This window comes from Haliotis rufescens, unplaced genomic scaffold (assembly GCF_023055435.1).
Source record: "Haliotis rufescens isolate VD_foot unplaced genomic scaffold, xgHalRufe1.0.p SCAF_10, whole genome shotgun sequence".
Classification (NCBI taxonomy): Eukaryota; Metazoa; Mollusca; class Gastropoda; order Lepetellida; family Haliotidae; genus Haliotis; species Haliotis rufescens.
The window spans coordinates 28,847,998-28,864,800 of record NW_025963780.1 but is presented as its reverse complement, the minus strand read 5'-3'; the positions used below and the strand labels follow the sequence as shown (position 1 = coordinate 28,864,800).

Here is a 16,803-nt window from a genome sequence, read left to right as displayed (position 1 = left end):
GTTCCAGGACTGAAGTAAGATCGGTCAGATACGCCTCGCACTAGCTTCGGTCTGTGGATCGATTTTTGTGATTACAAACAAGTAGTTACGGGTCCTGGGATTGGACCAACTCTCTGTATGATTCAGTAACCCGTATTCACCTACCAACTATTAAAGTACCCCAAGGGACCAGTCCTTATTTCGTTTGGTTGGTTGGTTTGTTGTTTTACCGCGCACTCAGAAACATTCCAGCTATATGATGGCGGTCTGTAAATTATCGAATCTGGATCAGACAATCCAGTGATTGATATAATGAGTATCGATCCACCCATTTGGGATCGATGACATGCTTCAACCAAATCAGCGAGCCTGACCATCCGATCCCGTTAGTCGCCTCTTATCCATATTTCCGGGGGAGGGGATGATGATTCTTGTTATGATAGAGATAGAATATTGTTTTTCACAGCCACTACAATATATTCTCTCTTCAGAAGAGGCCAAACTTTTTCACCAACAACACAATGGGTATCAGGAAAAATTATATATTCTGAAAAAAATAAATAAGCAAAATTATGCTTGTTCGGTATTGACAAGTTTGTATTTTAAACCCAATCCCAATTTCAAAAAAGGTCGGTCCTTCTTCTCCCACTAACTCACCTAAATATTCAGGATTTTACATCCAGATTTGTGGGACGTGAATGTCCCGCGTTTATATCATCGTTTATACCCCGTTTTGATTCTTTGTGAACCAGGATAGGACAGACAATATAAATTTGGTTCCTTTTCCTACTTTCGAGGTGTCAATTCGAGGTCAATCAGGGGTTCAGTTTAATGTAGGAGAAAAGCCAAATACACAGATCGTACAGTGCTGACGAAACAAGGTTCTTAATCAGGACCAATCTGATAGTTCAACCCATGATCAACGGATCCTGGCGCGAATAAGGGACACAACTCTGCACAGCAACCTTTCGTTCCTGAGATGACTGGGCCACCTCTTTGGGACACTTAATGTATATGGGTCGGTCCAAATGCTGACCTCAGCAATAGTGAGTAATGACTAGTACGCATACGTATGTGTATAGTGAGTGAGTATGGCTTTACGCCGCTTTTAGCAATATTCCAGCAATATCACGGCGGGGACACCAGAAATAATATCACAAAAAGGTCTTGAGGCTTGATAGCCTCTCCAAAATATAAAGGAGTTCTGAGTGATTTAGTGAGGTGCTGTATCGTTAATAGTATATCTTGAGTGAGTGAGTGAGTTTGGTTAAACGCTGCCTTTAAAAGTATTCCAGTTATATCGCGGCGTGTAAGCAAAATGTGGGAGGAAAGCCCGAAGTGATGCAGGTCTCAGACGTTTACCACTTCGGTGAAACCCACGAGCACGGGTATGGTGCTGACAAACCTAGAGACATAATCGGGGCGAACCGGGATTCGAACCCACAATCATAGGTTTCTGGCGTGCCCAAGGGACGCAACTCTGCACAGCGAATGACGGTGCCTTAGACGAGTGGGCCACCTGTGCCCCCAAAAGAGCTGAGACTACGTCGATCAGTATCTGTAATAACCACGAAGCGCAGCAAAATTGTCGACGCCACTGTATTCCAGCTGATACATCCTTGTCATAATATAGGCCTTCTCGTCATTCTGAAAATATCAAAGGTTGGTAAGCGTGTAATACGAATGACTACACGTCAATATCCAGGTGCTTTCATGATTAGAAATAATAAAACCAACAAGAAATCAACAAGCCAAGTTTCGTTTTTGTAGAATATATCCCGACTTTTACAGCGATATGTAATTCCTTTATGAACCCATTATTGTTTTAAACATTCTGATATATCTATCGCTTTCTTGATATCTCGTATATTTGGAGTCATTCTCCTGTGTGTTGTGTACAGGAATGCAAGGGAGCCAGTCGGTGCTATGTCACATCGCAGTCTCAAGTCTGTCGGTCTTTAAATAGTCCGGCACTTGTAATGCAGTGTGTTACGTGTCGATTCCTAAATTGAAATGAGTGAGTGAGTTTTGTTTAACGCAGCTTTTAACAGTATTCCAGTTATATCGCGGCGTATCAGCTTAATGTAGGGGGAAAGCCCCAAGTGATGCAGGTCTCAGACGTTTACCACTTCGGTGAAACCCACGAGCACGGGTATGGTGCTGACAAATCTAGAAACCTAATCGGGGCGAACCGGGATTCGAACCCACAATAATAGGTTTCTGGCGTGCCCAAGGGACGCAACTCTGCACAGCGAATCGCGGCACCTTAGGCGAGTGGGCGACTGGGCCACCCCAAATTGAAACAATATGTTAACCCAGATATCTGTACGTAACATAGCTTAGTGTGAAACAAACCACCAACAAATGGTATACAATTAACAAATGTACTGCAAAATTTACTAGGTTTACAAATCAATACAAAATACTGCACAGCAATTACAATGGCAGTTAACAATAGTATGGAACTATAATATTCAATGGCAGCATATAACATGATTGCAGTGGTCAGTATCAAATACAAAATACAGTGGTGATAGCAAAAGTCAGTAGTAATAATATATTCACCCAGCAGCGATAGTGGTGAAGCTTCCGAGATGGGCCTAGGCTGGGAATCCGAGGTGATGAGTGATCTTCACACGAAAGCTGGTCTTGATGTAATGAAATGTGAGATGAGACAGTCATGCGCCGGCTCGACATCAATAGTCTGACTAGCTTTCAGGACTTTCCACGCAGTGCCATCACATGACAGAATATTCCACATGTTTATCTAACATTTGACATCCAGCTGTTTCGGAAGTTTACACATCAAACTAGCATCTAAATATAGTAACTTCCTCACCACTGCTTACAGTAAATAATACTTCTTTCCTGATAACTAATCACTGTCCAGATACAAATGAATGCAATGAGCTTCAAACGAATCTCAACAGAAAACAATATAATTCAGTTACAATCATTGTTTAACAATAAAATACATTGTCATATAACAAGTTGCATATAAATTTCTTTTCGTGACCTGATAGGGTCGTCTACTCACGAAAGTATCAACTTTGTCAGGTCACAATAACATGGTTATCTCATCTTGTGAATTGATAGAGTGGAGATTTCTATTTATAAATGTATCAACTTGTTCAGGTCACAATAACATGTGCATCTCATCTCATCTCATCTCATGACCTCATAAAGTCGACATTTGCACTGTGGCTGTGACACTCATGAACTTATCAACTAGACCCGCAAAGATCCGGCGTAGAATAGGTCTTCAGCAACCCATGCTTGCCGTAAAAGGCGACTATGCTTGTTGTTAGAGGCGACTAACGGGATCGGGTGGTCAGGCTCGCTGACTTGGTTGATCGATCACTGGATTGTCTGGTCCAGAACCGATTATTTACAGACCGCCGTCATATAGCTGGAATATTGCTGGGTGCGGCGTTAAGAAACAAACCAACAACAACAACAACCAAAACAACTTATCAACTAAGGTCACTCATTCACAGCATCATGTACCAATTCGTGGAGCTGTCAGTACCTGGTAACTACACAATGGCGGGTACACGCACCTGATTTGCACTAAATAGACACCAAGAAAAAGCCAACGTGACACACCTCTAATTTCAACATTTCTCAAACGATCAAGCTTAAAAAGTCGTTAGGGTCCAGATGGTAATGTCTATGCAAACCTTCATACTGCCGAGCTAGTAAGAGCACATTTCATGAATAGCCTCATCACACTGTTTCCCCAGTGCAGCGTGTGTCCATTAATCAGTCTTAATTAAGCTTTACCCTTGACAGAACTGAATGAACACATCAATATTCCCACCAGGTTGTACTTAGGAATATCAATATTCCCTACAACCCTATTGAGCACAACAACCATTAGGACATTTTCTTTTTGGCTAGTTTTCAAACCCCGCTGGTCCTACTTTACTTCCCTGCTAAAAAATATATAAATATTTTATGTGCACCAATTCACACGCCGATATATGTATCATGTCACTGTGGTGAACGAATTTCTAATGTCATAAAAGTTTCCGCTGTATATTGGCGAAGGGAAGTAATTCTGCCTACAATTTTTCCCCCGTCTTTTTAAGGTCTCCATTTTTCGACTCTTTAGCTCTCAACAGGGTTACAGAAACTGTACCACTAAGATTACAGCACAATAACAAAGCCGTGAGTTAATGAGGAAAACATTCAAAGTAATATATTCTTAAACAGTTGCATTTAAACCACGCTTGCATTTGTATGGTTAAATATAATTACACCTTGAAATTGCGATGCATAAACATCGAAAATGGGACATCAACATCGAAAAAGTACTCGAAATTACAAGTTCCATCAAGGCGTGCGACAACCTCATCAGTGACATCCGTTGGAGCCACATTTTAGCGAGCACATTGCATTTTATATCTACTTTGGTAATTAAACATTTCATTTACTTACGAAAGCATTGACTTCAAGCCGTTAAGTGGGGGGCAAGCCCCAAAACCCCCTGTTGTTTTAGCGAGGCGACAAAAATTGCGTCTGAAAACTTAGAAACCGTTAATAAGGAATCAGCTCGTGCACATCACTTACCAAAATGGCGGAAGGTGTCCCGTATACTGCATTCTTGCCTAATTTTCAATGCACAGCTCACTGATGGCGTGCTAATTACATGTTATGTGGACTCTACAGGGACTATATGTGTTTCCATTGTGCGGGAATTGGCACGCACCTAACATACATATTCAATGTTCATAGGATTCCCCAGGTTTGGGGGACCTCCCTGGAAACGCCGACCAGGAGTAGGGAAGCCACGTTTTTAAAGCCACGCTCGTCAAACCGAAGATTGTCCAAATGATAGGAGTGGAATATTGCACAAAGCGGCGGTAACCCATTCCTACTCTCCCGCGTTAGTGACCTTTGAAGATCCGTGCCCATGCTTGTCCAAAGGGGCGTCTTGTCAGGGGCGTCTGGTCAGGTTCGCTGACTTGGTTGATACATGTCATCGTATCCCAGTTACGAAGGATGATGCTCGCAGTCGAGCAATATTCCTGCAGCTCCAGCCCTTGGTGTCTACATTTCACAACTTTTGAGGTACAATCGAGCATGCTCTTTGTGCCAAGATTTCAAAGAGTGTCGTACAAATCTTTTTCAGAAGTTGTTTGATCAAGGTTAAAACATTCAAGGCCTCAGCCAAGCTTTTAAAAGGTTTTATGGTAGACATGTGGAGGACATTTCCAAATTTGACGCTCCAGTGACAAAAATGACATCTGGTGCAATTCCCTATTTCGACTTGTACCATATGTTCCCAAATTTGTTTAGGTGAACATCTGACTCGCCTTTGCAGGTGTTTGTGACGGGTGCCACCTTTTCGCGAACACCTGGTATCATCACTGTTTGATAGTGATTCCTAAACACATGCTCATGATATTGTCAGAATCGTACAATCGACTCAGTTTTTGGTAGAGATTTCTTATGAATATGGAATTGTTTTTGTCGCTACTATTTTGTGTGGCGTTAAACAACAAACAAACAAACAATAATCTGACTTTACTGAACAAACACTCATTTCTGTTTACAATACCTTGGTTCTCTTAAGGGGACGACCATTTCATAGAAAAAAAATGTTTATCGCCAAAGTTCAGAGAAACAAATGTTTATCTTGCAGCGCCGCCTGAAAACACATCCTGTCTCAAACTAAATCCAGACATGCATACACCCAGACACTGAAATATTAAATAGTTCGTGCCTAAGCTAAACGTGCATATCCTGATCAGAATGCATACACAGAAGCCCCTAACAATCGGTATGTGCTCATGCAAATGTCACAGCATGTAGGCACTCAAGCCTACCCCTCATTCAAGTAATTACCCTCACTACGCCCGGTAGTAAGGAAATTAACCACATTGTAAACGTGGACGGTATCACGTCCCCTGGTGCTGCTCTGACGTCACAGACGATGCAGCGACTGTCCTCCGCCCAGCATGCCATTATTGCAATGCCCAGTTCCTGGTGTGTCGATGACAGGTTCTTCCTCGTGGTAGCGACGTTGGGAAAATGGTCACAGTGGCTCTTTAAACCCCCGTAGGCAAATTGAATCCCACTTATTCTGGTATGGCAACACGCTTGTTTTAGCCATTTCCAGGCCATTTTATTGGGTTTTGTGTTAAAGCTGACCAATTTTCACGGTACAGCGTCATTGTTTTCCAAAGCACCACTGGTTATTGAGGAAGGGATGGGTTGGCATCGTGCTGGGTAATTAACTGGGCGATCCATGTGCTAATTGTAATTTACACACACACACACATGAATCCAATAACAAGAAGTTATTTGACACTGTGTTGAGTACCTTACCACGGGTAAGGTGATACATTCTGAAATAAAATGACTAGTTTTGTGCCGTTACATCTTTTTGTACAAGTGGTAATACAATTTGATTTCAGAATTCGTTTCAGGGGGCGGTCGGGTAGTCTTGTGGTTAAAGTGTTCGCTCGTCACGCCGAAGATCCGGGTTCGATTCCCGACATGGGTACAATGTGTGAAGCCCGTTTCTGGTGTCCCCCGCCGTGATATTGCTGGAATATTCCTAAAAGCGGCGTAAAACCATACTCACTCACTCAGAATTCCTTTCGATATAATTACCTATGATAAAATGAAAAGCTGAATGTACGACAAGTGATATGTTCTCGCTGGTTTTGCGACTGTTTCCATGGCGCCTGTTGCCCACATGTACCGTTGGCTGCATGATGGCAGGATTAGTTTCGTACGTTCTAAGCAAAGATGAGGATGTTTTGCTGTGAAGGGATCCTTGAGAAGTTAATGCATCTCTTTCTGCATTGCCTGAGGCAGAGTCTTCCAAGATCTTTGCATTACTCTTTGGCACCAGAAGCTAACTTAAATCTGCAAAAGGAGTTTGAGTCCGTATTCCAATTTGAAAAACTATTTTATGAACATTATTGATTCTAAATACAGAATTGCACTTAAATGTTTAAGATTAATATCTTCTCATGTTCTGAAACTGGTTTACTGTCAGAATATGTGTTTATGTGTGTTGAAAACCCAAACCTGAACACGTATCTTGCCCCGTAATCTACACACGTCTCTTTTCCCATAATTTAAACACGTTTCGAGGTTCTAAACACGTTTGGGATTTATACAAGCTGAGGCGCCTCTACGCAGAGAATTTAGGTCCTTCAAATCAGCGCTTTGTTCCCGTTAGTAAACACGATCTGGTTAGCGAATAAACCGAATCTCCAATTGGCTATTGGTTCAGCTATTACTCATAAACCTGTTGGATGGACATAATAATCTGGTCAAGTTCTTATTAATCATCGTTTGTGGTCGGACATTCAGCTCAAAAACATTTTGTTTGTTTCTTTCTTTGTTGTTTAACGCCGCACTCAGCAATATTTCAGCTACATGACGGCGTTCTGTAAATAATCGAGTCTGGACAAGACAATCTAGTGATTGATATCATGAGCATCGATCCACGCAATCAGGATACGATGACATGCATCAACCAAGTCAGCGAGCCTAACCACCCGATCCCTTTGGTCAGCTCTTACGACAAGCATAGTCGCCTTTTACGGCAAGCATGGGTTGCTGAAGACCTATTCTACCCCGGATCTTTACGGGTACAGTTTTGCCACATGAACGTTCATGATGTGAATGGAACCAGAAACCAGGTATATCATGTTTTGTAGTGTAACTCAATGTTTTCCCTCTTGGTTACCATGGCAGCTGATGAAGTTCAGTTAACTGAACACCTGGTATGTGACAGCGTGCGTCAGCTTAATAAATATACAAAACAATGATAAAATTAGGTGAGGTGAAATGAGGTTTAACGTCGCGTCCAAGATTATTGCACTTATATAGCGTCGTGCATGTACGTGTGTGTGTTTGTGTGGTTGCTTGTACTAGTCCGGACTGATGCCGATTTATAGTGCTAGCTCACTGAGATACCATGCCGCAGTTTAACCTGAATACCCCACTCAGACACAGTATACTGACTCCGAGCCGACAAGTCCTTGTTTTAGCCCCTTAATGCCGAGCGCCAGACAGGATAACAACAAGTATCATCTTTTAACGTCTTTTGGTATGACGCGGTCGGAGATCGAACCCCGGACCTTCCGCTCTCCGGGCGGACGCTCTACCACTAGACCACGGAGTCGGTCATGATAAAATGAACGGAAGTTAGATGATGTAGCCATAATGCACTCCGCTTACACGATTTAATCAACATCCAACATATGGCTACACTATGACTGGCATCATCAACTAATTTCCGCCTTGGCTGAGGTCAGTCTGATGTCAGCAAGATTTACGTCACCTAGTTGTGCTAGACACACGTCAGGGAATACAAAACCATTTATCACAGCACCAGAAGTCGTAAAACTGGTATTTTCGCCACTCTGCGCTGTGTCATCACGGTGATATATCTACACTGTACGATTTCCTGGATGCACTGGACCTCAATACGATTAAGTCTATCTTGTTAAATCGTCGACGTGCGTCTACGAACTAAAGACAGAGACTTAAGTGTCTTGAGACAATACTGTTACGTATTGGTATCGTTTGTGACGTTGAAAGGTTTGGGTTTTTTCTCTGTTTTACTGGTGTTATTGTGCTCCCATCTTTTTACCTGTCTTGTCAATTGGCATGTGTTAGGGTTTTTTAAATTTAAATCTTACATGAAAATGTAATCAGCGAGGATGTGAGTGATTGGACACAGTTTAAAGCTGGCTTATATAATATTCTCTGGGGACTTACGCATTTAAAGAACTGTGTGATTGGTCTCCTGTAAAACATATGGTTATAAGTAAACATAGCATATATTAAATTATCGAGTTTGAATACGATAGAGCGCGTTGCATTGGACAGCCTGTCAAGTGTAATCCTGGGCCAACTTAAGCGTTAACACGATTAATTCCTAACACTGATTTATGGCAGTCATAGCTCTAAGTTTACTTTGTGCATATGGGCCCTGTTCCGTTTGTAAAAGACCTCAGCCCCCTTTAAGATCGCATCAGCAGTCATTATATAATATTATCCATAAGGGTAGAAAGGAGCTCGTGTTAAAATCAATAATTGCATATTAATTATGTTAGCGATTGTCAATGATGATTTGTCGGGTGAGGCGATATTACATCACGTTGATTCATTCTTCAGAACAACATAATATATATGACGTCATCCATTCTTCATGATGTCATTATTGATAACATTACGTCAGATGAACAATAGGTTGGCAGGTTGATATTTCATGCGCTTTTTCATGACAACGAATAATATATAGAGGATATTTCACGTGTCGAGTGAAATATCTCCTTTTCCCCCGTCACGAGATGAGAGAAATATGATATTTCACGAGACACATGGAATGTCCTTTTTATTATATACTTTTTGTGTAGTCTATAGGAAAATTAAATTATTTCATTACAAATGTAACACCAGGAAATGTAAATTCTCCCTAACTAACACACAGGGACGGGTCACCACCCCTTGTATCTGCGACAAAAGTAGTAGTTTCATGTTTGCAAAATCTTAAAGGTATAAACAAAAACTGTTGAGATTCACGAAACTTTATGATACATATACATATGCTTATATACAAAATCTACCACAACAAAAAGTATTCTTGAAAACTACGAGACCGCTGTTTGACGCGAAAGAAAACACGCTGCTCAGGGAACAAAAATGGCGCTTTGCGAAACGAACAGTCTCGATTGACGATTTGAATTAGAAATTTACTGTTTATAACGAAACATTTTCAAGAGAATAACAAAAGTCATGAAGCTAAATTAACTCCATAAATGACCATGTGTCATAATTTTGTCTTGTCAATGTGGAACTAACGTAAAAAGGAAGTCAACAGTTCGGGGACGGGCCGGGCACTTACGATAAAAGGGAGACAATTTGAGGGGAGGTAACAAAAGTTCCGTCGAAGTGTTATGTTCACTGCAATGACAATATCACTGTTCTCAACTTCGGAAAAGACAGTCTTTCCCACTGAAGTATATAATAAATATAACTCCGAAAGCTTCATTTATATTTCTTGGGGCACGGGTGGCCCAGTCGTCTAAGGAGCCGCGATTAGCTGTGCAGAGTTGCGACCCTTGGGCACGCCAGAAACCTATGATTGTGGGTCCGCATCCCGGTTCGCCCCGATTATGTTTCTAGGTTTGTCAGTACCATACCCGTGCTCGTGGGTTTCAACGAAGTGGTAAACGTCTGAGACCTGCATCACTTAAGGCTTTCCTCCCACGTTAAGCTGACAATGGAATACTGTTAAAAGCGGCGTTAAACCATACTCACTAACTCACTCATTTATATTTCTAGATATTCCGTAATTCGCGACAGTACATGTCCAGTTGCTCTCGATGTTCGGTCGCAATGCCAAAGACCCTAACATAGGTACAATGTGTTACACCAATTCTTGGAGTCCCCTTTCGTGTAATTGCATGACTGTTGTTGAAACGAGATATAAACGCACTCACTCACCTTCTTTGTGTCTCCATTGCAGTTGTGATTCGACGCTGTCCGAGAGTTGAACGCATGTGGATAATGACAGAAGATGGTGCACACTTTCTGCCTACGTCATCAGATGTGAAGATTACGTCATGCATGTATCCCAATGACACAGTGGTTGTACCTGGTACAGGGCGTTCCAAGGAAAAACTGGATATCCACACATTAACTTCCAGCGGGGTAAACATTGTGTAAGTGTTTGATTTGTATATTTGTTTCTTTGTTTCTTTGTTGTTTAACGCCATAGTCCAGCTATATGACGGCGGTCTGTAAATGGACGAGACAATCCAGTGATTGACGTCATGAGCATCGATCCACGCAATTGGGATACGATGACATGCATCAACCAAGTAAGCGAGCCTGACCACCCGATCCCGTTAGTCGCCTTTTACGACAAGTATAGTCGCCTTTTACGGCAATCACTAGTTGCTGAAGACCTATTCTGTCCCGGATCTCCACGGGTCGTAAGTGTTTGCAAATGTTTGTCTTTGTATTTGAATATGACCAAGTGGGCTTCTGGGTCCGAGTAGGTCACGAACACCTTCATAATGGAGATCACCCCAGTGTGTGACCTGGCTGTTTCATTACGGTGTAAATCGCTGGTAAAACAAGTACGACTGGCCAACCATCTTTAAGTTTTCAAAACTAATGAACACCAAACGTACATGTATATCTGTTATCAATGAAACATTATCAAAGTTTATCGTATTCCTGATTTTAATTGAAGATAGATCCATTGTGTTTATGGACTTGCCATCTTGCTGTGTCATAAGTTATACATATAATTTTTAAGTAATTGTATTGCTCATGTACCACCTCTGGTGGTCCCCTGGAACGAAATAAGGCTGAAAAATTGCTGACGGGGCAGGAAATAACATTACCCTTTTATTCTGTGAGTGAGTGAGTATGGTTTTACGCCGCATTTAGCAATATTAAAGCACCATCTGGGCGGAGGACACCAGAAATGGGCTTCACACATTGTACCCATGTCGGGAATCGAACCCGGGTCTTCAGCGTGACGAGCGAACGCTTTAACCACTAAGCTAACCGACCGCCCCTTAAACATATGACGTTTGCCACATAACAAGAACTGCTTGAGTGCAACCGGTGGTGCAGGCCATGCTCACTCTTGGGCAAACACCTGATGTCATCACTGATTTTCAATTCACATAATTTTCACTGCAATTTTTCCTTTTACACCCACTGGACTGCTTTCCTTTTTCGCGATTACTGCTGTGATCATATAGTTCATATAAATTTCACCGCTAAATTTCCTTTTACGGCCATTGAAATCTGTTTGGTCGGATAATCGAGACTGATTATTCTCTGGCCTTGGAGACGAGCGAACGCTTTAACCACTAGGCTAACCGACCGCCCCCTTTCATTCTGTGAATGTTATTTTAACTAGTGTGAGACACTTCTATGAAACTGTCTAAATGCGATGTTAAAATATGATTCACTTGCAAGACCTTTTTAGGCATTAATCAGTGGATTGTAAAAATAAACATGAAAGAAGTTTGAAATATTTATGTTTCAGATATGAAAACAAATAATTAAAATGTCGAACATACATAGATTTCAATAAAACATATTTAATATGTTTATGTCAATAGAGAGTTTTTTTGTTTGAAGATGACTTCGAGGTAAAAATATAAATCGAAGTTACATGATTTATAAATAACATAGATGATTGTCGAAATAAGTGGTAAACGTCCTTTAGATACCCACGCTTGTTTGATTGCCGCAGTCAGCAATATTTCATCTATGTGACGCAGGCCTGTCAATAATCGAGTCTGGACCAGACAATCCAGCTTTTGACATCATGACCAACTTCCCACGCCGTCGGAGTACGATGACACACAATCTACCAAGTCATCGAGCATAGGCTAGTCGTGACGAATTCTAACCCAAAACGGGGCGGTGGGGAGCCAAGTAGTTAAAGCTTTGGCTCGTCACGCCGACGACCCGGGTTCGATTCGCCACATGGGTACCATGTGTGAAGCCCGTTTCTGATGTCCCCCGACGTGATATTGCTGGAATATTGCTAAAAGCGGCCTTAAACCATACTCACTCACTCACTCACTCACTCTAACCCAGAAAGGGGCGGTGGGGAGCCAAGAGGTTAAAACTTTAGCTCGTCACGCTGACGACCCGGGTTCGGTTCCCCACATGGGTACAATGTGTCAAGCCCATTTTCCGGTGTCCCCCGACGTATTATTGCTGAACTATTGCTAAAAGCGGCGTAAAAAACATACTCACTCACTCACTCTAACCCAGAATCCCCACGGATGTAAGATACCGGTGATGGACATGTTAAGGCACGACTGGATATTACAATATGAGTTATATTTAATTAAAATGGATAATTTGCTTGTTTTCTGATCAGTCAGCCTACAGTCCGACAAAAACTACCTCAAAACAGATTTATGTATTTGATTATTCTTGAAAGTGTTCACTCATTTCATGTCGATTTATTTTCTTCTTAAACGCTGGAAATAGCAAGTTAATTTTCCTTATGAAAAATATGGTAGAACGGGGAAGTTTAACCAGGAGATTGATTATATCTGGATCACGTCACACCGGAATAATTGCAGCGAAAAGGCTGAAGAAAAAATACGTCAATCGAAAAATAACCAATAAACACTATGATGGATGTAAACCTCCATTAAACCACATAAATAGCATGTGCGAGGTTCCTTCTGAAGTAAGAGAGCAGTGATTTAAGAAAGTGTCATGGCGGGATTGCGTGAGACCCACGCATCACAATCCGCGGTGGGGCTGGTGTTTACGGAGCAGATTGACACCCTCTGTTGGATTAATACTAACACACTGTGGACGACCCACTTGTGTTCGAAAACAGTATTCTTTGTTAAAATTGTAATTTCGATGATAGTTTTTTTAAACTGTTTAAGCACTTGGTTTCTGGAGTGCGTGAGTGAGTTGTTATTTATTACTGTTATATCGCGGCGTGTCAGCTTAATGTGGGAGGAAAGCCCGAAGTGATGCAGATCTCATACGTTTACCACTTCGGTGAAACCACGAGCACGGGTATAGTGCTGACAAACCTAGAAACATAATCGGGGCAAACCGGGATTCGAACCCACAATCATAGGTTTCTGGCGTGCCCAAGGGGCGCAACTCTGCACAGCGAATCACGGTGCCCCAGAAACCTTTAGACATTTCTGGAAATAATGCTGGAACGATGACGGAAACCCTTCTGCTACCTTTTGTAGAAATACTTTTGGAACCCTCTAAGAAACTGATGGAAACAATGATGGAAAAATGACGGAAACCCTTCCGAAACGTTGGTTGAAATACTGCTTGAAAACCTGCTGGAAGCCATTCTGGTTATTCTGCTGAAAACCATCATAGGACCATCTTGTGTACATCCGGCTAAACCTTCTGAAACTCATCATAGGACCATCTTGTTTACATCCGGCTGAACCTTCTGAAAACCATCATAGGACCATCTTGTGTATATCCGGCTAAACTTTCTGAAAACCATCATAGGACCATCTTGTGTATATCCGGCTGGACCTTCTGAAAAACATCATAGGACCATCTTGTGTATATCCGGCTAAACCTTCTGAAAACCATCACAGGACCATCTTGTGTATATCCGGCTAAACCTTCTGAAAACCCCTCAAAGAAATATTTGTATGTTGGCATCATAGCTAGAACCCTCCTGTTGTAAGGTTCCCGACCAAGATATCATGATCTATGAAAGTAACCCATAGTATTTTGAAACCAATACGTCAGGAGTAGGACCTAATAAAAGCGACAAAACCTTTCCCATATTCATAAGAAATGTCTGCCCAAAACTGCGTCGATTGCACGATTCTGACTTTATTATGATCGTGCGTCAAGTCAAAGTCAAAGATATTTATTGTATGTAAGGCATCCGGCCCATATACAAGAGATTTACAAATAAGTAGTTTTACATATTTGGATATATACTCATGTTTAACAATTTCTTTCTGAGAGAAATTGCATTTTAACCATATATAGCCAGTTTTAATATGACAAAATCATCTTTTGAAGAAAGAAGAGAAATAAAAGCAGGTTCAGGATAATTTGACAGAGAGCGTTCTGGTATAAACATTTCCATGTAACAGGCTACAGCTTGGCAACAGACGTTTTGCCAGTCTCTGTGCTATCTTTTTAATTGTTGCATTTGAAGCTCAATTCACGTAATAGTTAGTGAGTTGGGTTTAACGCAGCTTTTAACAGTATTCCAGTTATATCACGGCGTGTCAGCATAATGTGGGAGGAAAGCCCGAAGTGATACAGTTCTCAGACGTTTACCACTTCGGTGAAACCACGAGCACAGGTATGGTGTTGTCAAACCGAGAAACATAATCGGGGTGAACCGGGATTCGAACCCACAATCATAGGTTTCTGGCGTGCCCAAGGGACGCAACTCTGCACGGCGAATTGCGGCTTCTTAGACGACTGCCCCGCCCCCACTCTTCACGTAATAAATAATGACATGTATGTGATGCACAGGACCCGTGAAGATCAGGGGTAGAATAGGTCTTCAGCAACCCATGCTTGCCGTAAAAGGCGACTATCTCGTAGGAGGCGACTAACGGGATCAGGTGGTCAGGCACGCTGACTTGGTTCATGCATGTCATCGATTCCAATTGCGTGGGTCGATGCTCATGATATCTATCACTGGATTGTCTGGTCTACACTCGATTATTTACAGACCGCCGTCATATAACTGGAATATATCTGAGTGCGGCTTTAAACAACAAACCAACCAACCAGCCAACGTGATGCACAGAGCCTCAACATAAACACATTTGTAATCTGGCTCTCTGGCGACAAACAATCACTTCGCATCCCAATCTCCATATGTCTGCCTAGGGTACACGGCTACACAGCGGATACGTCAAAGCGTATTCCCTTCAGATGTGACCTTATATGGTCCTCAGATCTTCACGCAGAGAGGTATCGTATCAGAATAAAAGATTTAAACGAGATTGTTCCTAAGTGCATAAAACAACAAACAAAGAACAAACAAAGAACAAAAAATTCCGCATGCAAGGTAGGGTCAGAGTATTCGTTTACAGGGACATCGCAATACCGTTTGACGCCGATGCCATGAGAGAGCAGAAAAACGTCCACGACTTAAGTACTTAATCAATTCGTTTTTATGTTGCGGGGAAAATGAAAAAATAACATTGAAAAAGAAGCGTCCACTACTTTTTAACTGTCACTTGAAGCAGATGTTTTTTTCTTATTGATCGATTTGTTTAATTTGATCGAAGCAGATCCCGCCGTTCATGTGCCATGCTTCATGAAGTCTACGGCGCCTCTTGGATAATACCAAGTGCCAGTGCAGACATCGTGATCATTTAAACCGTTGAAACTCGATGCAATAAACGATTGTCCATGGATATCTTTCAATCTATTTCTATTGTTTAACTCAATTGTGAAAGCTCTTCTTTCACCTTCTGTGTTATTGGACGTGTGACGCATTTTGTTTCCTATAAAAACTTTAAGCTCCGTTTTTACTCGAATTGTCGTTAATCAACTCTTACATCGAATGAAGTCTGTTCAGCAGGTATAACCTTGCTCGAATTCTAAATGATCGATGTCAGAGACTGCAATGTGAGAGTGGCAACGAAGCACATGCCAGTACTGGTTAAGGGATTACGAGCAAATAAATGGTCAAGAGCTGGGTTTTGTCTGGAATGAGTGAGTAAGTAAGATTAACGTCACTTTTAACAGTATTATATACCACAGCGTGTCGATTTGATGGAATAATCTCTTTCTTTATTCGGCTTTTAAGAGGCCACATGCTTGTAGTACATTACGCCATTATGACATAACAGATATATACCAATATATTATATTGTGTCTACATAACATTGCATGATAAATAAACATAGACTGATGCTGTAGCGCATCATTGTTTGTGGAGCTTATCAAAAAATAAGCTGGCACTCAATGATGTAACTGAAATACTGTTCAAAAGGGCTTTAAACACAGCCCACTCACTCAAGCAGTGGGGGCACGGGTGGCCCAGTCGTCTAAGGCGCCGCGATTCGCTGTGCAGAGTTGCGTCCCTTGGACACGCCAGAAACCTATGATTGTGGGTTCGAATTCCGGTTCGCCCCGATTATGTTTCTAGGTTTGTCAGCACCATACCCGTGCTCGTGGGTTTCACCGAAGTGGTAAACGTCTGAGACCTGCATCACTTCGGGCTTTCCTCCCACATTAAGCTGACACGCCGTGATATAACTGGAATATTGTTAAAAGCGGCGTTAAACCCAACTCACTCACCCACTCACTCAAGCAGTATTGTTGTTC

At 41.8% G+C, this 16,803-nt stretch overlaps 1 protein-coding gene across 1 annotated transcript in view; it reads left to right on the top strand.

The window, feature by feature from the left end:
• The window catches only part of LOC124135055, a 135,118-nt gene that overhangs the window by 83,680 nt on the left and 34,635 nt on the right, over positions 1-16,803 (top strand). Inside the window, exon 2 of the mRNA XM_046500233.2 lies at positions 10,481-10,676. Coding sequence (XP_046356189.2) covers positions 10,481-10,676 — 196 coding nt within the window. The remainder of the gene's footprint in view (positions 1-10,480; positions 10,677-16,803) is intronic.